Source organism: Pygocentrus nattereri, chromosome 10 (genome assembly GCF_015220715.1).
Source record: "Pygocentrus nattereri isolate fPygNat1 chromosome 10, fPygNat1.pri, whole genome shotgun sequence".
Lineage (NCBI taxonomy): Eukaryota > Metazoa > Chordata > Actinopteri > Characiformes > Serrasalmidae > Pygocentrus > Pygocentrus nattereri.
The window spans coordinates 25,357,825-25,384,636 of record NC_051220.1 but is presented as its reverse complement, the minus strand read 5'-3'; the positions used below and the strand labels follow the sequence as shown (position 1 = coordinate 25,384,636).

Here is a 26,812-nt window from a genome sequence, read left to right as displayed (position 1 = left end):
ATTTCTCACACACATTTTTGTGGTTATTAATTTATTTCTCTGGAGTGTTTGGTCTAACATGAAGACGAAGAACAGACTGCTGGTAAGAAAGTTCTTGTCGTTATCTTACCGTAATTATAACACAAGAGCCCGTGAGAGTTTGAGGAACGATGCACCCTCTATATAGAGCTCTGATTTAACAAACTGCCAGCTAATGTAACTACAGCATTAAGGAGAACTAAAGCTTAAGGTTATGTATAAACACAAAAACACTTTAGAGCTGTACAGAAATAGCACATGAATTTAAGACTCAAATGTGTCTAAAAACGTGTTTACATGTTTATTGATTGAGCTACCCCACTGAAAAAACAGCGCAGACCAGCATGAATGGTCTGTTCACATTTTCTCTTGTGTATGTTTTTCACAGTGGGATGTGTTGCAAAAAGAGGTTCCTCATGTTATCACATGTATTCTTAATACCTCAAGGGACCAGTTTCAGATCATGATATGTTGGCACCCCGATCCCAAATATTCACATGTACTTGTGAACTCATGGTATGTGTTTTAAACGCCTCATTAAATTTTAGAAAGTCAGTTTTCTGTAAGCGCAAAGACTAAATATAGTATAGACTTCATATCTACAAATATGATGTCTTCCATTCCTATATTAAAACCAAAATGAACTTATTGTGAATATGTTAGTTATTTCACAGAGAGGGTGTCTAAGTGCAAAAGTCATTTGAAAGTATTTTAGCTCAATGGTTATTTCCATGTAGCAACTTCAACAGCGATGGTTCATGGTCTCATAAGGCCGTATGGGCACAAATGTCTTTGAAGGCTCCCCCACACTCTGATTACACTGCAAACAATAATGGGGAAAAAATAAGCCTGAAAAATAACTTTAATAAACAGCTTGTGTTTGTTTAGGTGTGCCTTTGACGGTGATGTAAAGATAGAATGCAAACAAACAAAAATATTAATTCCCAATTAATATACAAGGGAATTTTATTTCCTTTCTGCTTGTTTTGGTAGGTTTTTTTTTAACTTCCATATTACAAAATAGATTACAAGTTACATGTACACGCATGCTTGCTTGTGCAGGTATTTGTTGTAGGCTGAGAGGCTTGCTGTTCACTCATATTTGCAGGAGGTGGCAGGGTATGGGCTGAGAGCTTTTTGTTTCATTTAATTAGATATTACATATTGAAGTGCTGTTTGTCCATCTGTTTTTTTACATCTGCAATGGACTATCCCCATTCTTTGAGACCTATGGTCAGAGGGCCCTGGGCACTGGCCCCACTGGCCTAGTCAGTTATCTATTCCATTAGCTTTGAGTCTGACTCACCTAGTTCATTATCATAATGGTGCAAAGAATTATAGAACTTTCTGTTCTTTCTTGTTGGCGAGTCATTAACCTATTAGGTATCAGTTGATCAATTTGGACAAGAACATATACAGTGATTTTAACCATGCCCTGTAACCTCCTTGCATTCTTGAGTTTTGGAATTTGAATTTGAACAGTAGAGGATGAGTACATTAGAAAGCAAAACCCACTAATACATTTACATCTCCTTATTTTCCGAAAGGGAGCCTATAGCACCGGCTGCAGAAATTTGTTTAAACTTAAACTTGAACAACAGATGTATTTCCTTCAATATGTACAGTCATATGTACAATTTTTGTTGTTTTTCTAAGTGAAAAGAAGTTAACACATACAAATTTTAGTGCACAATGTCTATTTATTGAAGTTTATAAGTTTATCATATTAGAAAAAATAAAACTGAAATTCTAAAAATGCCATCATTTTTGCACAGGCCACATTGTATGTTTTATTTGTTTCCCTAAAATTTTACGTTTAGCAAATGAACATTGTTTTATTTTAATTGTGTGGTAAAATGTGAATTAAAGTATGGTCTCTGTTTTTGCTTATCTTCATTTAAAAATTAGCAAAATGTAATTTAAAAAACCTTTGCTTGTGACTGTATATCTTTAGATTATTTTGGATACTTTAATGCATTTTTTGCAGTCAAATAATTTTGAAAAATTAATAAAAAGCTTCTGGATCCATGGAAAAATGGATGCACCTTTTTAAATTAAGGCAGTTTTGTGATTGACCAATTTCGGTGATGACCAAGATGGGCTGATTTCTGAAAATCTCTGCTGACAAACATAGAATCTCAGATTTGTCCTAGTTCTTTGGCTGCAAAACCAAAACTAAGATGTACATCGTGTCCTGCCCCCAGTGACCTGCCGGTCAGGGCTATTTTTACCTTCTTCGTGGATGTAGATATCTATGGCAAGGGTAAAAAAGATCGCAGCAGATGCTGTCGCCATGGGGAGGCCATACAGGCATTTGTTGCAATGGCTCTCCTTCTGTTGCAGTGTCATGCAGGTCTAATAGCTCAAGGCAAAGTCTTGGGCACGAAGCAGTTTCTCCTTGGCAGCATCTGAGGGTGTCACGCTTGCCCGTGTGGGCCAAACATAGCCTGATCAGCAAGCCCACTCTGAGTCAGAGGGGAATACACAGGACGCTGTGTCCAGATCACTGCTGAGAGCAAAAGGTGGGACCTTATGGGACAATGGCTGTATTTCTTATATCTGCAGTTCACAGCAAGGTCAGATTTACTCTTTAAGCTTTCAGGTATTATACATAGTTGTTCTCTGAAGAGAGCGAAATACTTGTACGACTTCCAGATGTAGACAGTCAATGGGATAATTATGTTGGTGCTGCCTGATTTGTATGGTCACTGTTGCAGAATCTAACCTCACTCTATCCATCCTCATCACAACAGAACAGTCTGACATCCATCATCTTACATCATCTTTGTTCTCCTACCTCGCCCCATGCAACTCTTATCAGGTTAATATACTGTAACTGTCTTCAGGAGGGGACACTATTCTTGTAAGAGGCTGCACAGAGCTGGGCAAAGAACAGAAGTCATGTTGGCATGCCATCTGGATCAGCGATTACATTGTGGGTGTTTCATTTACATGGTCATATTCCAGCTTTGTACAGTATATTAAAAAGGGAATCTACAGCATCTGTAAATATACAGTACATTGAAGGTGTTCTTTATTTACCTGAAATCATACAAATTAAACTTTTAAAACAAAATATAATCATATAAGTTTTAGGAGAAACTGGTCACAAAAGAAAACGGAGATGGAATGGCTCCATACAGACATAAAACAACACATTACGTGAAGCAGCAGAAAGAAATCAATGTGTGAAGACAATTTTACATAATATAATTCACAGATATTTTAAATCAATTTAAAATGCTAGAACTGTGTAATACATGAAAAGCACAGATTTGCAAATTATCATGGAGAAAAATGAAGTATGTTATTATTGTCATTGTTATAAAGCACTGATAAAATGATGCTTTTGCACAGTGTATTGCACCATGTCAAGGAGTATTGCCTAACTCTCAAGTAGTAAGAAGTCCATTATTACATTTTGTGTGCATCCAATCTTCACACATAAGCAGTACTGTGTCCATGAGACACAACAATTCCTAAACTACTCCAGCCTACCTCTTTGTACATAAAGGAATAGTTTGATGAAATAATGTACATATTGGTTTATAAAATGTAGGTGATTTGGCAAGGCACTTGCTGCTCTAGTTTTACCCAAACGCCACAAGGTTTATGTAGCTAACGAGTAATAAATGTATATAGCAATTAGCACTACACAAACTGCATGTTGAGTTCATCACACACTTGCCTCAAACCGCATTGATAAATTCAAATAGACTTCCTTGACATTTTATGATATACTGTTATCTCTAAAAATGGATTAAACATCCTTCTGAGAAAATAGTCTAAGCTGGTTTATTCCAGTTTGTGCTGGTCATCTAGAATGGTCACACTGCTTGAGCAGCATACCAGCTACAAAACTCAACATATACTGGTTTTGGTGGTGATCAGCATTACAGTCTCCATTGCTGCTGACCAGCACGTCATACAAAAATACCAGCTGCTCTTCACATCGTGTTAAAATTGATGAAAAAGACAAATAGAGATGATGCAAAAAAAAATCATGTTCTATTACCTTCCATTCAAAGTTAAAAAAGGTTTTTTCCTTCTCCTATAAAGACTTTTTTTCTAGATATAAGATTGTGTCCCACAGTGACAGTGTGTTGGTTTTGCTACTGACCAGCTATGCTGATTCATGCAGTTTTTTAGTTATGTAATATACCATAGTCTATTTATATACATAGGAGTATGTCAGACCACATAAGCACATCTATGCAGCTTGAGACAAGCATGTGATGATTTAGGCCTGTAATTTGCATGAGGCTAATTGTTAGGGTATAATGCTGCATGTGACTTGGCTTGGAGGTCGGAAGTATAAGTATAAGTATAAGTATAAGTATAAGCATTATTATCAACCTTCACACAGGAATGCTACAAAGTGGGAAAATAATGGATGAACCTTAAAAGTGAGTCTTGTTACTAAAAAGCTAGCCAGCTAATGTTAGTGATATAAGTGATAACCTTCTCAAAACAGACAGCATTATGGTGAATGTTGTAGCTTAACCAACTACTGTGTTTGTGTGTTGACTGTGCTAAAGCAAGTATTTAAAAGTAGAGAAGTTTATTTCTGTTGATGGTGTAACGAGCCATGTTGGTTTGACGTCATATGCTTTGCTTTGTAGAGTAGAAGTTCCAAATAGGAATTCCTAGTCAAAGGTGGGAAATTTTGAGATGAGCTTCAGTAAAACAAAAGCTTTCATTACTTGTTAGCTATGTATGTACATTAGTCTTGTAGCTCCAGTCCAAAACTAAAGAAGCAAACTTTGGACAATAGACATGTCTGATTAACAATATTTTCGGTCAGTATAAATTGTGTACATTTGCTTTTTCACCAAACTATACCTTTAAGCTTTGCTACAAGAATGCATGCACATATAGGAGAAACATACAGTAACTCAGTCAGCTTCTACCTATCAACACCTGAGCTAGACATCTAGACGGAGCTGCGTCTCTTGGAGAGCAGTTTAAAAGGAGAGATGCTTCTCAGCTCGGTGGACACAGTGCTGACGGCTGAGCAGCGCTGGGAGCTGCACACACAGCCTGTGGAGCCAGGCTCAAAGAAGTGCATGGGAGAGACTTCTCCCTGCTCCATCAGAGCATCGCTGAAGGACATGTCCTGCGGGAGCATCACCATCTTCTCCCGGCTCTTGTACCACAGGCAGGAGCAGATGGTCTGGAAGTGGAGCACCTCAGCATAGACGCTCTTTAGACCCCGCCTCCTGGTGTCCTGTTCAGTGACCGGTGGGTTCTGGATCTTGGCCCGACGAGGAGGTGGAGCTTTCTGTTTGTCTCCGGACAACAGGGCCCGCTGCTCGGCATCCCGCCTCTCATCCTCAGCATTCATGGTCATAAAGCGCAGCACCACCAGATTGAGGAAGGCTCCAATCACCGTCAGGCCCATTAAGATGTAGACAAAGCAGAAGGCCACATAACGGGGGTCATTATGGAGGGCGTTGTGTTTTTGCAGGGCCACGTAGTCACCAAAGCCGATGGTGGTGAGAGTGATGAAGCAGTAGTAGAAGGCATGGAAGTAGGTCCAGCCTTCATAGCGGGAGAAGGCTGCTGCCCCTACACAAAGAGTGCCTAAGCAGGAGAAGAAGCCGATGGTCACCATGTTGGCCATGGAGACTTCCGGCCGCCGCAGGCCAGCACATTTCTTGGCTTTGTGGAGCAGGAAGCGGACAAAGGTGTTGATGCGTTCGCCCAGGCTCTGGAACATCACCAGGGTGAGCGGGATGCCCAGTAGAGCGTAGCCCATGCAGAACGCTTTCCCTGCATCTGTGCTGGGAGCAGCATGGCCATAACCTATGACATCAAAGTATCAAAGTGTCACAAAGTCCACTGTACTGTCATACCCATGGGACTTTTACCATGGATAAGAATTAAACAATTACCAAAAATGCAGACAATACTGATGGTAGTACTATGACAAACAGTAAATAAGGAAATGGTTGACGGTAATTCAGCTTTAATTAGAATTAATGTTAATGTAATAAGCTGGTGAAAAATACATTTTACACAGTTTTCAACATGGGTTAGCCCTAATGACAGTAAACCCAAACATATTTGGTGTCTAAAGTTTGTTTTAATTTTGCCCAGGAGCTATCCAGTCAATGTAGCTATGATGTATGGAAGGCTCACCAATTGGGATTTTGCAACTGCAAACAACCAATTTATTTTATACCCTATACCAACTTTTACCAAAATTTTATCATTAAGTGGTTAAGATGTAAACAAAGTCATTCAGGTGGTTTGGTGTGATATGTTGCATTCTGCATTCTAATATGAGGATAACATATGAAGTGAAATTACACCATAAATGTAATGATAATAAGTAAGTGTGTGTGCAGCTGGCTATATTTATTTGCTATGTGCCAGCTAGGCTAGTCTTGCAAACCTAGATTGGGTCAGCTAGTTTCAGCACCCATGACTTTCTATTCTCGTGTTCTAATATTTTTGTTTGCTATCCAATGTCGACCAGAGGAGGATGGGTTCCCTTTTTGAGTCTTGGTTCCTCTCAAGGTTTCTTCCTCCTGCCCTTAGGGAGATTTTCCTTGCAATTGTTGCCACTGGCTTGCTCATGGGGGCTTGGACACAGATTTTTATGTAAAGCTGCTTTGTGACAACACCTGTTGTAAAAAGCACTATAAAGTTTGGCTTGAGTTGACTTCAACTAGATTACACTGAATGGGCATAAAAAGGGTATGAAAATGATTTGAAACATATGATTAAATAGGTTATCATAGATTACCATTTATACAACACCTTGTGTTTCCAAAATGGTAACTTTACAGCAGAAGGAAAACATTCTTAACTTTAAATGGAAATTGAGCAAGATTTTGTTCTCAATTTTTTTCCATTGCTCCATTCTCCATGGTGTAAAGATGTATATTCTGAGACAGGCTAATTTTCACTTGGTCTTACAAACTATTAGGTTTTCACAGTGTTAAAATACTCTTCCTGCAGTCCAGGCCAGACCAGTTTCGTAATTACGCAAATTCTCAGTATCATCACTGTACTCGTTTGAAGTTTTATGTGCTGGATGCTGCCATGACGCATTAGAGTGTTTGGTACCTAGCAAGCTCTTAATAATCTCAGATCTACACTGAGAAGAGCAGAGGTGGAGCTGAAGTGTTTGAGATTTGTAGTGATGGAAAATGTGCTTTTGATAATCACAGCTGTCAAAATTTATTTGAAGTCAAAGTTCTTGTTAGCACATGCAGTAAATTTTTTAGGTTGCATGCCAAAATATTTTTACACTGTACGCAGTGCAATCTGAAACATGCATCAAACAGTTATTTATGCATCGTGTTCATGAATGTTTGCATGCAGTTAAATGGAACATATGGCCATATTGCCAGCTTTGGTATGAGAACTGAACAAGGTAAACGGACTGGTTAATGTCTTGAATGTTGTTTTTTATGACCAGTGGCATTAAGCTTGTGTATAACCTACCACATTTATTTGTACATGCTCTGTTTAAACACCAAGTAAATATTAGGACTTTCATCCATTACACTTAGCTCTCTCAATATTATCTCAGTGATGCTGTAAATGTTCCAAAGTGGGGCTGCATTTGATCTGAGATATGTGGTCAGCTTGTGTGCTGTCTTCAGTGTTCCATGGTGAAAGTCAAAGACTAAAAGACCTCAGGGCAAACATCTGTAATGCAAACACTGCTTATCAGCAGAATAGAATCCAAATTTATGTAAAATCCCTTAACATCAATTATAAAAATGAACAGCAATAAGTGTAAAAGGTGCTAAATCCCAGATTTAATAAAGGCATTGCCACACTCAGAGCTGTGAATGTATTCACATGCTGAAGTATTTCAGTATGTCGAGTATTTAAATTCTAGAAGGAAATGCGCACTGTAAATCCAAATGCTTAGGGCTGGAACACAAACAAAACACTTCTCTGTTTTAACCACAGCTTTTTCTTGAGCTGTGGACAAAGGACTGAGGAAATGCTTAACTGCATCTTCAATTAAACATCAGTCTTAAAGGTCAGTACATAATTTTCATAATCACATCACCTTTTGGCTTTAAATTGAAGTTATAGATGTATCACTCATGGTGTTATCCTGACATCTAAATTTAGTGTAATGCAGATTAATATAAGCATGAAAAAGTCAAAAATATCATGATCACCACCCTATTATCATCACTGAGCCATGTTTATCTTATTGATATGTTTATGGTTAGTTTTGGCTGCCTGTGACTGCATGTGGCTTAATGGCGCCTTTAAAAACAGGCTATTTCAGGATGAGTTCGTGGAAACCCACAGGCTCACCACAATTATCACTTCCATCATGGAGCACTAATTGAACAGGTAATCAACATCAGTACGCAGAGTGTGAGTCTGAGCTTCGTTTCTTCATTCTCGTCTCCTAAATCATATTTTCTGCTTCTCCTTTTTTCATCAACTTCTTGCATGTTACTAACCACTGTACTTTATAGTTTTATATCAGTAATAGTGAAAAAAAGATTATTTTTCACCCTAGACCTACACTTTCAGAAAAAAAAGTACTAAACTGGCACTGGGTGGTATCCGCATGTTATCTTCAGTATTTTTAGTAGTAGATCAAGAAATATGGTATGATTTATTACAATTATGTTTTTTAAGCTGTATTGACTCCACACACACCGTCTTGTCTTCAGCCTTTTATTGTATTGTTATGTTTTAAAACATAAACGTATTGAAGGTACAAAATTACACCGTAAAACTGTTATTATACGTTTGAGTACATTTACATCGTTTGAATCTTGATGAATGAAAAATATACCTGTCCAGTACCTCCACGAGACCACACTATAAATAAAAACCAGAAAGGATAGAGTGCTGGTCTCAGGTAGAAGAAGCCATCTAAAAGGTTGTAAGGTGCCATCATAGATTCGAATGGTTCCCTAAACTGCCTTAAACCAAAGAGGAACCTTCTTTTAACTTGCTCATAATAATTAAGTTAGAAGAGAGCTGGAATATCAATTTTTGCCTTTTCCCACATCATGTATTTAAATGGGCTTATTGCCACAATACCATTGCCAGCTGGAAAAAAAAGTATGAGACATTCATGTTTGTGATATTTATTATCATTATTAGATATTATTATCTTTACTACATACTTAAAATACTGCACATAACGGTTCTGGGTTCCTGATAAAGTTTGAGCTTTATTCCTCAAATGGCATGTCAGTCTCACAGAAGCATGGCTTTTCTATACGTCTTACTATATTTAGAACAAAATAAACAGATGGAATTATGCAGTCTGGACCAACTTCAACAGAGCTGTCAACAGTATAGCGCCTAATGCCATAACATTTACTTATATGGAGATGTTTTTGGACACTAATCAAGGTAAAGTGTCTGGACTGAGCCATCACAGGTAAAGTGAGAGAGAGAGAGAGAGAGCCCTACCTATTGTTGTGATCACAGTGATGGCGAAGTAAAAAGACCCGGCGAACTTCCACTGCACTCCGGCTTTGTGCGGCTTTAGGAGCAAAACCACCGCTTCAATTTGGTCGAAATCGGATTTGCTCAGGTTGTATTTAATCCTCAACTGAAATTTCCGGTAATCCAGCTTTTTCCTCTGGATTTTTTCCTGCTTGGACTCCAACGCGTCAAACACTCCCGCTCCAATTAGTAAATAGGACAGGGTGCAAATGATTAAGGCGAGCGTCCGCACGTTCTGTCTCTTCATTTTCCTCAAGCCGCCTAAAAACGCCCCTCCGCGTGGAAAGCCTGCGCGTGTAGCGGACAACTTGGAAGCTTCATGTCTCGGCAGAGTCTAACTGACCCCTCGGAAGTCTCGGACGGAGGGTCCCCGCGCAGACGCGGTCACGAGGGCCCGCGCGCGGGGAGCTGTTCTTTCAGCACCACCCCCGAGCGGTGAAGAGCACAGCCCTTATTTGGTCATTTGTTCCTTCGAGTTCAGCGCGCCGGTCATTACGGAGCGCGAGGGAAAGAGGCTGTCCATGTCTATGAAATCATGAGAAGCCTTGGGTACAGTTTGTGCCAGTAGCGTGGGTGGGCTGTCCCAGCTGGACATGTAAGGGCCTTTTTTCTAAAAATGAAGATCTCTTCTTGAAGTTGAACTGTGCTGAACACCTGGGACACTGAGCCAAATCTGTGCAGTCCTCACGTACATTCAGCTTAAATATATAAACATGAGTGTGTGTGTCTGTGTGTGTGTTGAAACAGTGTTTTTTTCATGGGGAAAATGTATATTATTCTTTGTTGAAAAGGAGTGTGTATACACCCAAAAGGGCTTTGCTGTTGCTATGACGTCAAGCTCATGACAATAACAGAACCCTTTTGGTGCTATACAGTATATTCTCCATCAGTGAAGAACCAACTCACAGTGCAAAGAATCAATTAATCATGTAAATTGTAAATGGTTCTTTCAGTGTTCATTGGTTGACGGCCCCTTGAAGAGCCATTCATCTACATCTCTCTCTCTCTCTCTCTCTCTCTCTCTCTCTCTCTCTCTCTCTCTCTCTCTCTCTCTCTCTCTCTTATATATAAATATATATATAGAGAGAGAGAGAGAGAGAGAGAGAGAGAGAGAGAGAGATATGTCTCTGCCTATGTAGGTCTACTACACACACTCAGATTGAATTGCTCTTGTTCCTAATAGCCTGATGGCTTCTGAAACGTTTTTATTTATTTTTTTTTTCCACAGAAACTCAGCGCGTTGCACAGATGCACTGAACGCCGCACTGTTGACCGGGCATATATTTCAACTGATATGGTTTCCAGGCGTCCTAAGTTGTTGTCTAGCAACATAATTAGTGATCTGGTCCTTCAGTCCTTCAGTCAATAGCAGCGTCCCTTTGTACGCGCGCGCACGCGCTTCTTTTGAATTACAATTTGCCTTTTACAACGCGCTGAACACGAGCGCGCGCGTCAGAGTGGATCTTCATCTTACAGCTGGAGGACAAAACGAGAAAAAAGAGAAAACTGCCTCCAAACTTGAGAATAAAACGGCATTTACAAACGTACGGTGCTTTTACCAGACAGCGCCAGGATTGTGGTTCTTTATTTTTTTTTAAAAAAGGCCAGAAAATCCTCTGCGAACACCTCTTTGGTTCATGTGGCACAAAAATGTGTGTGAAGGGTTGTATGAATGGCACGAGCTGTTTCCGTGATATTTTATGACAGAAGCATTTTAAATCAAAGACAAAATTCACAAAGATGTGCTAAACAATTTACACACATGCAGCACTTCATTAAGAAAAAGCTCGGATGATCAAATAATCAAGAAACGCCTGTCCTTCATTTTTTTTCCATTCCGAGTGAAAGTAAATGAATTCGTCTATTCAGCGTCTTAAACTTTCACCAGCATTATATAATCTCTGTCAGGGTGATGCACTTCCTAAAGCAAACTCAGGGTGGCAGCCATTAGCGCTAAAAAGAACAGCAAAAAAGGAACTTATTGGCAACTATATAAAATTATTTTGTTTTAAAAGGCTGTGGCACGATTACCATGAATGTGATCCCGACTGAAGTCCGAATCCAAGTCCGGTCCAATTCGCCACCAAATAATAATAACAATATAACTAATAATAATAAGGGATGCTGAACACTTCTACTTTTCAAGTAAAAACTTATATTTATGGTGAACATGTATGTATGTATGGTATGTATACTGTAAAAAGTCTGATAGATTGTGATCTTTCTGCCCTTCTTCTAAACGCTACCACTGTGCCCATGAGCAAGGCTCTTATCCTGAAACTGCTCCAGTTTACCCTTCTCCTTTCATGGCAATCTTCAAAAAACATGCAAGCCTGTCCAATGGCCCTACCATGATTAAATAACATTAAGAAAGGCTAAATAAGAGGTACTTGGACACCTATTGTAAAGTGAAACCATTTGTGATAACCATTTTTTACAGATACACCCTAGAACAGCAGTGGAGGAAGCTAGCAGGGTGTTTGCCATGGCTGAGGTTATTCAAAGATGTTATCAGTCTCTACAAGGCTTCAAACTCGTCTATCCTCTGCTTGGTGTTGCCCATGCGGATCTGACGCAGGGTCTTATACTTGTCCCTCCCGGCACGCATGTTCTCCATGTGCAGGATATCATTCTGGGTCTTCTTGGTGTCATCTCGCGCGTCTGCCAGCTCTGAGCTCAGGGCCTGTGGCACAAAGTCAACCAAGGTTATTTATTCAAAAAATATGTAACTATAAATAAATATATTACAGCCCAAGGGATTGTGAGGGCAATCCGCCCCCATAAAGCTTATGCACACGCTCCTGTTGATCATGGCAAAAGTGTTCCATTTCAAATTCCAGATAAAATGGGAAATTATGTCAAATTCACTACTGTACAAAAGTCTAAGCTTAGGAAAAAAATTATCTGAAACACAATAAAACTATCAGGGCTGGGCATTGTTACAAAAAAACATTAATACAGTTAAAAGTAACTTCAAAAAAGTTTTGGTATCTTGTGAGATGGTCTAAAGAACAAAATGTGGTCCCTGATGTCTGTGGGCACTCCAGCATTTATATGGATTTGTTCAATTCCATCAGCAGCACATCTGATTTTATGTACTGAAGAACTGACAAGCAGAAGCAGGTATTAGTTCTAAATACTGGAAAATAGTGTAAATACTATCTCAAGATGAACTTTGGAATTTGTTAAGCTACATACTGACAGATATACACTACCACTGTTTTCAATAATATAAACCAAATTTGTTGCAGATACATGTAAAAAAAATGTTATAAGATGTTACTACTTTACTAGTTTATAGGTTTCAAATCATTTGTAGAAAGCTATAAAAAATAAAGAAATTTCAGGTGTGTCTATAATAATAAACAGAGCTGAAGATAGTTTATTAATATATAGTTTAGTTAATACCCGAAAATAATACCCGAAAGAGATGTATAACACAGAGAATGACCCTCTAATAAAATTAATATAGGTATCAACTTATTTAGGTATTTTGGGTGCCTTATTTTGTTGCTATGTCTTTTGATGCTTACTGTATTTTGTTTTACACTGGAGCACTATCTTATAAAATAAAAACATCAAAAAAAAAAACATATTCAGGTATTGACAGTGTAATTGGACCATGCCATTTATCATTTAATAATATTTTGGTGTTCACGTGAAATATTGAATAAAGCACCTTAAAATATATTCTGGTGGCCCGCTTGTCGTATTTTAATCTACCCCATATAAATAGTGTAAAATCATGTATTTATTGTAATATTAGCATTTTTCTCAGAAAATAATCCCTTATTACCAACAGAAAGTCCTTTATGGCAGAATTTATGTAATCAGTGATGGTATGTGACCAGTGTCGTGGAGCCATGTATATAGGGTATAGAGCATGTTTTGATAAAAGTCTGGTTTTGTTGTACATGAAAGGTTACAGCTGAGCTTTAACTACAAACATTCAGTGCTATGTTTTCACAATCAGCATAGAGATTATTCTACTGCTGCAGCTGATGGCAAAAATGCTGTTCTTGCTGTTGAATTTTCTGTTGCTTCTCTATTGAAATATGGAATATTCAGGTTTGCTATGGATATTCTATATCCATGCTGCAAAAGATATGCTGTATTTACTTTCATAATGTAAATATATGTGAGTGTCTGTATATCTCACCATGAGCTGTCTCTGAACGCGCTCGTTCTTCTCGGCCTCTGTGAGACGCTCCTCCTCATTGCGGTTGTCCTTGATGGTCTCTACCAAGAGCTCAGCACTGTAGGTCCTCGTGTTCTCCTCGTGATCATCATGCTCTCCCTCCTCCACCTGGACATCCTCCATCATGAGCATGGCTGGAGCCGGTGGTGGAGGAACAGTCATCACCAGCTGCAGCTCCTCACGGGTCTTCAACAGGTCTTCTTGCACCTCCATAGCCTAAAACCCACAGAACAATGAGAGTTACGCTGATACAAACAAACTACAGAAACAATCAAAACAAGAGTAAAAACTTGTGTTGTACTAAGTGTAAAATTGTCTCTGACATTTAACAAAGGCCCTCTTAACAAAGAGGGATGCTTCTATCTTTTTTCCCCTTTCACTCGTAGCACTTGGGTCATTTTTTTCATTTTTTGCATTTCATTTTTATACAACCATATTAAAACCTCTTCATTCCTTAGGGTTAATGTGGTGTTTTTGTTACTGTGTCTTTAAAACTTTTGCATTATTTGTCGTTTTTATATGTGAATAACCTCTGATCTGATAGGCTGCCCATTTACAAGAGTCTTGGCTGCCTCTTTATTACTGTACCTTTACAACTTATGAATATTATGTCTAATTTATATATGTAAATAACATCTGTTCTGATTGGCTGCCCCTTCACAAGTGCTCTGTACTGTGCCCCAGTTAAAAAGCAGTCAGGACTGTATGGACTGCAGAATAAATGGTATGTTCTGAAACTTTAACAATCATTACTGTGAAACTGCCTCTTTAATTATATGTTAGTTAATTTAGCACGGTCCAGTAGAGGAATGAAGATTTCTCAGTTTAAACTGATGGTGATTTTACATACTGATAACAATAGTGTTAAACTCACCCTGCTCTGCCATTCATTAGCCTCTTCCTCCTTGGCTTTCTTGGCCTCTTCCAGCAGGGCAATTTTTGCAGTGTACTCAGCCAGTTCTGCAGCCTTCAGGGACAAAAAGAACAAAAATAGCCTTCAATTTCCATCACTTTGTATATCAGCAAGTCAGACTCAATTTCTTATCCTTGGACAGCCCAACCTAAACAGAATCTGCACACTTTTAAAATAAAAGCTTGTGTATATATAGAAAATCCTTTCATTAGTGTAGAACATATATGTGATTTTAAAATGTGATAAAAACTTTAAAAAGCTTCTTCAGACTGACATCTCATTTACAAAAAACTATTTTGTCATAGAACAATCCATCGAAAGCATGGATATAGATGACTAACCAGCCAGTAATCAAAAAAATTACAACTGTTTAAAGAAAACTGAAAGAAACATGGTCACTTCAGGCCACTTTTGAGAGGACAAGCACAACTACAATGTTCTGATTAATGGTTAATCCCCAACTGGCGACAGTCAGTTATCGGTCAAAAGAATTTGCATCCCTACTTGACAGGTTCTTTAGGCAACACAAAGTGGTTCTTTTATGGCACCACTCCAAAAAAAAAACTTTTTAACACCTTTATTTTTAGGAGTGTAGTTTCTCTTCTGAGGTTTAGCGTGAAGATCTGAGTGAAAAGGAAACTCCCTTTTATTAGCTTGACTGCTCTTAGTTTGGGGAACCCCACGCACTCACCAGCTGCTCCTGGCTCTTGGCCTGGTCCTCAGCCTGCCTGGCTAGCTCCTCTTTAGCCAGCAGAGCCGCCTGTCTCTCAGCCTCCAAACGAGCGGCCTCATCCTCTACTTTCCTCCTCTCCTCCTCCAGCCTTCTGGCTCTTTCCAGCTGCTCCTGCAGGTCTGTATAATACATACACGACACCAACAGGGGGCAGCAGTTACTTTACAACAGTTCAACAGGTAATGAAGCCATTACATGTCCACAGAGAGAAGGCGGTTTCAGCAGAGGTAGAACAAGTACAGAGAGATTGTACTATAACTTTATACTATATTTACTATTATTTACTATTTATGTTGTCAAAATATACTTGAGTAAAAAGCTATAAATCAACAAGAAAAAACTGCTGATATGTTATCTAATAAAGATGCTATTAATCATATTACATTGGCATTGATGTTTCCTGTATGTGTAAAGTACCCTCCCAACAATGTATATCTATAAAAATGCATTTGGAAAAAACTCCTAAAATGATACACATAAAATGAAACCATCTGAGAATTAGCATTAAAGTAACTTTAATGCTGGGTTACGCAGAGTGATTTTGTAGGTCTATATTAAAATATGTATTCTCTTTGAAATGTAACAGAGAAAGGTTAAAAGTACAATAATACTTGAGTAAAGTACTTTTTAGGATGGAGACTTCTTAGGAGGGAGACTATTACTGAATTTTTGTTCTTAATACATTGCCCCCAAAAGGTGTAAATGAAGCATCCACCCTACTGAATGTGTGAGTAAATTGTGTATGCCTCTGACCCACTCCTTTCTAAGACACATCCTCTAGTATGTATATTAAGAGCAGTTAGCTTAAATTGTCACTAAAGTTGCTTTATGTAATAAGTGAACAGCAAACAGGTCTAATTTTGTTCTCCTCAACTAGAGCTGAATAAGAATTTACCCTTCTGTAGTGTGACCCAATGAGAACTTTACCTCTCTGAGCTTTTCTGGCCTGCTCCTCAAACTGAGAGAGTCTCATCATCATCTCTCGCTTCTCTCTCTCCATCTCTTCCTTTTCTCTCTCAATATTTTCTCTCTTCTTCTTCTCATTTTCCAGCATGGCTCTGAAAAATGCATAAATATACCATTAGCATATCAAAAGGTGTTAAAAGAAGATCATGTATATGCAGTGACAAGCACTAAAAGCAATGGACAGTTTAATTAACACCTGCATAACACAAAAAGCACACGCAAGCCAAACTGTAGCTGGAAGCATTGGCACATAAACAAACAGGTTTTAGCACAACAACAATATTGTTCCATACACAAAAGCTGTTAAACCAAAACAGAACATCTCACTGTCTCAGTCAAAGTGTGCCAGGGCTATGATCTTGTTTTAATACTGTAAACTGGGGCATGTCTAAATGTGTATAATTGTTGTCAGTATTGATTGAATTGCAGTTATAATGTTCATCTGTGCTGTAGGAACAAAAGAGTTATAAACAGTTTTACAACCATCTTTATATATATATATATATATATATATATATATATATATATATATATATATATATATATATATATATATATACACACACACACACACACACACACACACACACACACACACACACACACACACATATATATATATATATATATATATATATATATATATATATATAAATGTGTGTATATATATATAATATACATTTATAAAAAAAGATGGTTGTAAAACTGTTTATAACTCTTTTGTACACATATATATATGTATATATGTATATATATATGTATATATATATATATATGTATATATATATATATATGTATATATATAAATATATATATATACATTTATATGTATGTATGTATGTATGTATGTGTATATATATATATATATATATATATATATATATATATATATATATATATACACGCACACACACACATACGCACACTCATTAAAGGGCCAGCTAAACTACTGCTGGCTGAATGAGCAGAGCTTTGTAAATGCTGTGGTTCTTGTAACATCACAAAAACAATCAGGCAATGTTATTTTGCAGTTTGTGTTATTTTAAGTTGGGAAGTTCACAACAAATTATGTCATACACAAAATGAATGCATTAAAGAAGAAAAACAATAAGGCACACTGTCAGACCTCTCCAGTTGCCTCTGGTGCTTCTCCTCTCTGGCCTGAGCTTTCATCTGCTGCACCTCGATGCTGTCAGGCTTCCTGCGCTGCATGTAGAGCTCATGGTTACCCATACAGAGCTGTAGGATACGCTTGTTAATGCGCAGGCGAGGAGCATAGAACACAAAGTCCTGAGAGAGCGAGAGAAGGAGGAAGCACAAACCCAGAGAGATTTACATGTGTTCCAAAGATGAGTGAATGAGTATGGTCTTTTTCACTTAACAGCAATGCAGTCTAGACAAAAGCCACTGTTGAGTTAAACTTGGGTTGGCAAATTAAAATTGCACCAAGCTAACGTAGGCAGGACTGTATCGTTGTGGAATGTGTGTAGTAATTGCAGTCAGTGATTGTATCTTGAGGCTAAACATTGTGATAGTGGCAGGCCACTGGATGGGAGAGGTGCCAGACCTGCTTTAAGATCATAAGACACCAAACATCACATTCTACAAGTATGCCACAATTTTGGATTATTTCCATTCATTATGAAAAAAAATCTAAAACTGTTACAGAGCATCAGAGATACAATAGCACTGATATAAACAATAAGGTTTGTATTGGTGACCAGTAAAGGTGTGGCTTTATACATGCTAAAAAAATCACTTATGATAAAAACATGAGTCACAGTCCTATTTATAGTCCAACAAAACTGACAACTCAAATGTGTTCCAGACATTGATACACAGAAAAAACACTAACTGAATCACATCTTGTCATACACCATGAAAAAAATAACACTTACGGGAGCCTTTTTATCGATGGGTTTGATGACAAACTTCTTGTCATTGAATGATATGTTCCTGATTTCGCTCCAAGGGAACCCAATCTTCGGTGTCAGTCTACGGAACAATAGAAAATTATATGAAATCAATGTCAAGCTTCAGCTCAATTTACCAGTTCAGTCCCTCTTGCTGAATACATTGTAAACCACAGGTGTAATGGGCACATCAGGCCTTAGGTGCAATGACCTCTCAATAACAAGAGTGCTCCACAGACCTACAGAGCTTGGCTGGCTGGAGTTAACAGAGCTACTCCAGGGGTCACTGACTAAACAGGCAATGACTGCTGGCACACTGACCCTAATACTTGCCCTACACTAAACATCCCAAAGCCAGCTACTGTGGATGACCAGGGGGTCAATGATTTTGCTCGGTGAGCAAAGGCACATGAGAATCAAATGCTTACTTGTCATCTTTCTCATAGATGTTCAGTCCAAGAGCATCCACACCCAGCCACAGTTCTGTTCCTTTCTTATTCTTAATGTCAAAGTAGTTGACTCCATACATCTCCAGGTCTTGTGCAATTTTTAAGTATTCCAGCATGGCATCTTCCCTGGGGACAAAAGTGAACAAGTAATATTACTGTCAGATCAGAACTTTGCATTTCCTTTTAATTTACATTTGGTCATTTTTATGCCTTTTGAAAATGCAGGATTTGCGTTATGTGACAATTCCATGACGATGGACCATCAAAAAATCTTGATACATTCATTTATGCCAAAATTTAAGAATGCTCTTTCTTTTTTATTTTGGATAAAATGTGGCATTTTTTTTCTTTGAGAGTGTGTTTTGAAGTGCGTGCATGTGACTCACTTTAGCATGCCCCTGTGTTCCTCATGCCAAACCTGGATCCTCTCTTCCCACTGCTCTTTGGAGAGTTTGTGTTGGTCAAGCACTCTGTGGAGAGAGTCAAAGTCAAAGCCAAAGTCAGCTTTACTGTACAGCTTTCCTTCTCGCTACTGATGCGTTGTGTGAAGAAAGAAATACAAATCATCTGGGACATGATCCTACATTTAACACAGGACAGCAGCAGACAACGGCACAAAGAGACAATAATTTCAATAAACCCTGACAAGAAGCAATACAGAACACTATAAAATAAACTATATTGTACAATATACTATAAAGTATTCAACCATTACACACAGACAGTAGAGACTAGACAGTGTGCAATGAGGTTGGGGATAGAAACAGACCACAGCAATACTGAATGTTGTGGCTGTATTATTATTATTATTAGTGCAATGATAATAGTAATAGTGCTTAGTAGTATAACCACAAGCACTGCAAGAACGCAATGCATGCAATGGCTCTTATACATCAGGCATGTAAAAAAGATATTTGACTGATTTAATGCCATATGACCCAATCTTCTTCTGCTTTTGATTCATGAAACTTGTATGATGTGGGAATAAGCTGATAATAATCAGTTTCAGTGTGGGAAATCAAGTGCCAGCCTGCCAGTTCCTCATCTACATATCATTTTACGTGAAGCATGCCCTACTGAAATTACAACAACTGTAAAAAGACGAAATAAAGAAATTTTGTTTGTGTGTATACAGAATGATGATTATTTTTCTAAAATAAAGCTGTACTTCATTAGTTTTGTTTGGATTTTTTTGGGTGGTGTCAGTAGTATAAGACAAAAGCAGTGTAATATGTCTTTAAATGGAACACAGTTGGTTACAGCATTTGTTTATCAATGTGTGTGTAAAACAAGTACATTCACTCTTGTACTGGAATGCCATGAACATCATTAGTACTATTGCTATTTTCTATTTTTACTGTAATTATTGGTATTGTAGCTGGTATTGATAATAGTTTTGATTAAGCACAATTTTAGGATCAAATTTGACCATGCACAACTTGAAGTGCCTCATATAAGCAAAGTAAATGAAGTATAATGTTTCACATGTAAAAACGGCTTAGTGCAGTAGGTATAGACCAACAGATGAAAGTTAGGAACAGGGCTGAGAAAGAACTAACAAGACTAACAAACTAGCAAACTAGTACCACACATCTAAAACGTTGTTATGTCTACTTCATTATGGGCTTTTTGGTGAAAAAAAAAAATAATACATTGGAAAAGATGACAGATCAAATTCTCAGACACCCTCAGAAACAGCTATAAAATTACCCCTTAAACCACATCTGCTCAGTGTCATAACTATATATCTCACATATCATCACTGTCACATTAAAACCTGGTAACTTTTTCCACTGCTTTTTTCACCCCGTTTGAAAATGCCAGGTGCCGTTAACATTGTTTGATCATTTTGTAGTGAATGGGCCAATGATCTAAAACTACTGTGAATAAAGTCACATTACATCAAAGGCCCCATTTCCTGGAAAACCAAACTTCCACTGCTTTTTTGAAATAAAGGAGGTTCAAGTAGCATGTAAACAAATTAAAGTTCCAAAACATACCATTCACTACCCAGTCCACACAGCTCAAATAAAGGAACCATGGTGCTAAAATAACAGCTTGTTTTGAAGTCCTTGTTTCTATGATGTCATGAGAACCAACTTATTTACATACATCCACCATTCAGCTTACAGCAGTTTAGCTTGGAACAGAGCTAATTTATCTTGTCAATCAAAAAGGCATGGTAAAAAACAGTTCTACAGGATAAAAAGTAATGTAAAATGAATTATTACCATAATTAGTACATAAAACCACCAAACATTATAAGTTGTCCTCAAAGGAAAAAAATAAGATACAAAAAGCCTTTGAAAGTTAAAAACATTTTAATGAGACTTTTTGTACATAATTTATAGTAGTAACTGAAAAATGCTTAGTGACCGAATAATAAGCCAGTAGATTACTAGGTTAAGACAACAAACTGAAAATGAAACCTGCTAAAACAGCCCAGCTCTGAAATACCTCACCTCTGGGGTAGCAGCCGTTCAGATGTGAGGTAGCCAGCTTTGTGGGTCTCCTTGGAGAAGTCTCCAAACTTGGCCTGCACCGAGTAGGAGGCCAGCAGTACAGCTGTTTCTGGGGGGCAGTAGATATTGTCGCTCAAGATGCCATCTTTCACCTGCAGGAAGAAGAGCTTGCGGGTGATGTCCTGGATCAACTCTTCAGCCACATCCTCGGGGAAGTACTTAGCCCGGAACATAAACTGCAGGGGGTTCTCTCGCTTCATGTCCTGAGATAAAACCTAGGTCAAAACCCAAAAGAGATGGTTGGTCAGGACCATTAATGTGGCCGATGATGGTTAATCTTTTTTTTTTTATTTGTATCTGTAACCGGACACAGTATATAGCAGGTACAACAGATTAGGATAGATTAGGATTAATGTCTGGTCCTGTGCTCATACTTGCAGGGCTGGTTTCCTAGGTACACATTAAGCAATGCTTTAAATGACAATGGTTTTTCCAGGGAGTATAACCTCTGACATTGTAATTTAGACAAATACTGTGTCCGGGAAACTAGCCTGGTCACTAATCAACCCACATAATCACATGACCAGAGATCTGAATGGATAGCTGCCTCAAGCCTTCAGAGACCATTTAGAGAGCTTTAGAGACCATGTTCTTCAGTCTAATGCAATACCTTCAGAATAATTTCCATCTACATATAACATGCAATGAAGGTCTAGTAACATTATATACTTTTTGCCTGGGGCACAAACACTGCAAATATGCACCTTTTTCTCCAATTTCAGCCAGGTGAGATATCCTTTGTTGTCCATATACTGTAGCCCAAAGTACCACACCTCACGCAGACCCACTGTCTTCACCACCTGAGGCACAAACACTTTACATTGATTCATGTAATTTCTTACTGGTGACACAATAACAGACATGTATACAATTATTCCAGAGATTAATGTTCCATAATAGTCACTTCAGCTCTAGTTATTCCGGAAACAAGTGTAAAGGGTGGGGCAACCTTAAAGTGGAAAGACCAGTGATCAGAAAGAATAAAGTTGGGAGTGGTTTTAACTATTGAGAAACAGCCAGAAGGGTGTTCTCCTATTGATTCCAAACTAATTGATAGAACAGAAAAACTGTTCAAGAGATCAGTGGTAACAGCACGGAACTACCCCCACCCTTCCAAACTTCGACACCTTATCAGTCACACCTATGGTGGAATGGCCAAGGCTGGAGTCTCCTACCTAAGAGCTGTATATCTTGTGACAAATCATGCCATAAACTAGCTGTTTTTACATTGTTGCCAGGAGTTGCTGGGCTGGACAACATTTGTGAAATGATTTACCCTCAAAGGCTGTGCCTACGCACATGTAAAGCGCCACCTGGCTTAGCAATTTTTAAGTACATGTTGTTCCTCCTGTGGCTTCCACTTTTATTCACATATTCTTTTGTTTAATTGTTATTGAAGAAACAGCACTCAAAGGTGCACCTTCACTCAGAAGGCTGTTCAGCTTGTAATTAAATAGTGACTACCTGAAAATGATGGAATTCACAGCTTGAACATTATGAAATCAGATCAGATAGTTGGCCATTCCACACATGCCTTTCCACTAAAGTCACTAAGCTTGCAGATAACTGCCACCATCTTTAAGTCTGACGCAGGCTGTAGGACCAGCTAAGGCTCACCTGCTCGAAAAGCTGTTTGCCTGTAGTGACTGACTGGATGGCAAATTCCAGCTCGGCGTCCATTGTAGTGACGCGGACATTGACCTGAGGAGAGCAAACACGTTAGAAACAAGAGCCTGAACTAGTGAAGCAAAGACAGCACTCTCTGTGTAAACCTATTAAATGGAAATCCAACAACTTGCACATACAAATACTGTAGGAAGTGAAGCATTTCTGCAATTTACATGACTTATACAAATGACATGAGACAGTATGGAGCCAGTTATTGCAGACAGTTACACAAATAATTGTACAAATATTCAAAAATTACAGCACAGGCCTGTATGTTTCTAGAAAGATATATTGTCATTTCATCAATATGGACAATATTAAAATAATCAGATATCTAACTAAACAGAGTTCAATTTGTGTCATGCAGTTTGACCACAGCACAAACCCATGCAAGTTTCTACTGTATTGCGATTAAAGGTGTCACTTTTTAATCACTTTTTCTTTTGCAATGTTGATATTGAGTATTGGCTGATACAAATACCGATCCTGTATAATAAGCTTTAAAATGAGCTGTTTTTATTTGAAGCAAAGATCAGAATCTAAAAGTAACCTAGAATCACAGTTGTTATTTCAGGCTAGATTCATTATGAGATTTTGTCAAAATCATTATTTTTCCCCCTCCAATATCCAATCCAGTAATTGACACCGGACCAACACCAATACCCATGCTGATATTCCATTCATAATGGGGATAATTATGCCACAATATGCTTTTCTGAGAACACTGTGGAAGTGGATATTGTCAATAAAATGCTGACCAATTTCATGTTTAATTAAAAAGAGAGTAAAAATGCTCCTGAGCAATTGGACTTTGAATAAATGTGTATTGTGAAATTATCTTTGAGATATCATGACATTGTATTTTTGTCATATCATCCACCTCTATGTAATGTAAATCCAACATTTAGCCTGGGAACTTAATTCCTTATGAGGATGTCTGATAATGTAAAAAAACAAACTACCATTATAATGGCCTGAAACCGAACTGTAATGGGAGCAAAGCGCACTCATAGGTTGCAAACCAGTACCTATAAAAGCACAGAAACTGTTCATTGCTTAGCAAGACCAAATTCTTAACTTAAGAGCTTAAAATCTACACTCATTTGGTAGAACACATAGGGGACTTGTAGAGGTGGCTGGAAAAAGCTGACACTCTAACTTGTGTTGCACAAGGGTTTATCTTTACAGCAGTACAGGAGGTTCATAAAGAGGTTGTGTAACTTTGACAATGGTTCTGAAGATCTGTCAAGGTTCACTGGGCCATTATAAAAGTTTCAAACAGCATATTCCTCCATACAGCATGATACCAAGAGACACATACGTGTAGTAATATAGTTGTAATCTTGTAGTATCACAATGTAAATATGTTTCCTCATGTTGATTCAATATGGAATGTTGCTGTTTAAGAAATATATAACCTATATCTGTGGACAAAAACCACATCCATGTTAATAATCTCCATGTCAGCATGGCAGATATAATCTATAATCTTCAAAGCTTTTCCCTACTGCTCGATTTGTTTCTACTATGATCCCCAATGAGTGCCACTGTTGTCAGCATCTCCCTGAGCAACCGTGAACTATTTATCAGAGCTGCAAACTTTATCAGGCCAAAAGAATGGCCTAGTCTACGTCAGAAGTCAGTATGACCGCTATGAGGTGGCTTTCTCCTTCTCCTCGAGTGCTGAGGATTTTTTTTCCCACAAGGCACAAGTCACTGTGTACACACTACTCCACTCAAATCATTTCCACAGTATGTTTGCTCCTAACACAGGGACTTTTGTTCTTGTTCGTGATTGTGCTTTGGGTGATAGAGTATCTTTGGAATCCGAAACCTAAACCTACCCAACTCAATAGTATAGGCTCCAAACAGGGCAGGAAGGAATTTTAACAGCATTTGCTGCTTTTTAAAGGAGCTTTAGAAAGTTGACTTTGGTGGGGGTTTTTTTAAAAGTAGACAACTGAGAATGGCACATCCATTACTTAAAGGTGAAGGAGTATATTTCCATTATTTAAAAATGAAAATATACACCTCTGTTTTCCAAGATTTTCAGCAGATTAAAGATTTGATATCTTGATAGACTTGATATCTAGGACACTAAATATCATGACAAAGTTCACAATAAACAGCATGACTGAAATATGATAACGTCTTTTGAAGGTTAAGGACAATGATGTGACATCATGCTCTGATATTCAACCACTGTGCCTCAGACAATCAGCGGCTAGCTAATATTTTACTTTCTTGTATTCATCACTCGTGAATATGGAGTCATGACCTTAACTCATCATTGTCTGAGTCTAGTTAATGTGTAAATCTAGTCATCTTAGTAAGGCATGTTAAAAATACACCCCAACAGTTGAAATCTGCATAGCACTCCAAGCCAGGGTCATTTCAAACTGCCACTCAGCATGCAAAATGATGCGTAGGCCTGACACTTTTACATGTAGTGTGACTTTAACATTGCAGAAATACTGGCAAGGCAATAGTCATGAAGCAACTCTCTCTCTCATTTTTACAACCAGGAGACATCACCAACTATGTCACATAAAACCACATCTCCTCATGGAAGATAATATTACTAAAAGCACTTTTTCAAATATACAATGATTTGAATTTTGTGATCAACAATGCATCAATGACACTAAGCAACCTGTACACCTGTCAACGAGGCAGGTAATGTATTAAAGGGGAATTTCACTGATTTTTCTGGTTCTGGAAGATTAAATGCCTAAGATGATCTTCAGAGTGATGTCATGTGACCTGACCCATTCTAAAATAAGCAGAATTGTTCACAGCAGTGGTGACAGGAACCAGATGTTTGAAGAGTAATGGCTCTAAAAGTGACCTCACACACACTCACACACACACACACACACACACACACACACACACACGTATATAAATGTTGTAAGGCAAAATAGTCCCCAAAGAAAACTTATTTTCACATTTACCACTATATTATCATCATCGACATTACATATCAAATTCAAATGTCACGTGCACGTTCACTTTTCCTTTGGAAAAGTAAATAAAAGGGTTATTTTTGCGCTGGAGACATCGTGACACCTGGTTCCTATCACTACCACTATAAAGAAATTTGAGTCAGTAAGTTTCTCCACAACGGGACATTTCACATCGACCTGTTCTGAACGGCTTTATTTGTATATCAATTATTCATTGTGCGATAAATCAGAAAAAAACTTTGAACTTCCTTTTAAAGCTTTTCTTTTATGAAGTGTCACAGATGGGTTGCTGCCAGCTTTAAGGCGGTAGAGCAGGTTTACAGAAACTACAACTCTAAGCCTCGGTATACAGTCTGTTGACTAAGGGACACCTGACTATTCTATATTAATAAATTATATTTATCTTAATCGTAATATAATTAATCCAACAAACAGCCCCGTGTTTGGCTAATAAAAGTCTTCCTGACTGATTTCCAGCACGCTAACGCGGCTAACTCTGAGGAGTTCTCTAGACACCTGCACACCTCACTGTTAAAAAAACCAAGGACAGAAATGAACCATGGCGAGCCGGTTATAAAAGAGACAGCAACTTACTGGCTTGGGCATTGTCGGTCCTGTTGTGTCTGCTCAAGTGTTGAAAACTTAAAAAAAATGAATGAGTTTTCCGATTCCTCGCTTCACTTTACCCTTCCAGCTCACGAAAGCAGAGTGAGTGATCTGCGCATGTAAGGATCTCTTGGTTCGAGGCTCATTTCTGACTCATTGTCAATAGACGGTGTCAGAGCCTCGCCCCGATAATGGCTACGATAAAGCCGGAGCGTTTTCAAGTTAAAGAGTGCCAGGTCTCCACTTAACACGCACTTCACCTGGCTCAGCTCCTTGAGGAAAACGACCTTTGTTCTGTCCTGGTGAGTGTGCAGTGCAGTACTTTGACAGAGAAAGCTCCAGCCCCCACCGAGCAAGCGGCATTAAAAACGCGTCTATACTGGCTTCTGTGGCGGTCTATGGCAAATGGG

At 38.3% G+C, this 26,812-nt stretch overlaps 2 protein-coding genes and 1 long non-coding RNA gene across 3 annotated transcripts; 1 reads left to right on the top strand and 2 right to left on the bottom strand.

Annotated features, from left to right (window-relative positions):
- On the top strand, nt 1-10,773 carry LOC108435790. Its single transcript, XR_001858466.2, has 4 exons — nt 1-82; nt 7,951-8,023; nt 8,272-8,349; nt 10,697-10,773. It is a non-coding gene; the product is annotated as an uncharacterized LOC108435790 (long non-coding RNA).
- kcnk3b (potassium channel, subfamily K, member 3b) lies at nt 3,025-10,513 on the bottom strand. Its single transcript, XM_017711856.2, has 2 exons — nt 9,433-10,513; nt 3,025-5,823 (listed from the first exon to the last, which is right to left on the bottom strand). The coding sequence occupies exons 1-2, from the start codon at nt 9,713-9,715 to the stop codon at nt 4,952-4,954; spliced, it is 1,155 nt and encodes a 384-aa protein (XP_017567345.1). The 5' UTR covers nt 9,716-10,513; the 3' UTR covers nt 3,025-4,951.
- On the bottom strand, nt 10,628-26,748 carry ezra (ezrin a). Its single transcript, XM_017711855.2, has 13 exons — nt 26,391-26,748; nt 22,780-22,863; nt 21,867-21,962; nt 21,103-21,377; nt 19,027-19,110; nt 18,620-18,766; nt 18,177-18,273; nt 17,405-17,568; nt 16,240-16,370; nt 15,271-15,431; nt 14,541-14,633; nt 13,628-13,882; nt 10,628-12,151 (listed from the first exon to the last, which is right to left on the bottom strand). Exons 1-13 carry the CDS (start codon nt 26,400-26,402, stop codon nt 11,987-11,989), a joined length of 1,764 nt encoding a protein of 587 aa, XP_017567344.1. The 5' UTR covers nt 26,403-26,748; the 3' UTR covers nt 10,628-11,986.
- Between the last annotated feature and the right edge of the window lie 64 nt (nt 26,749-26,812).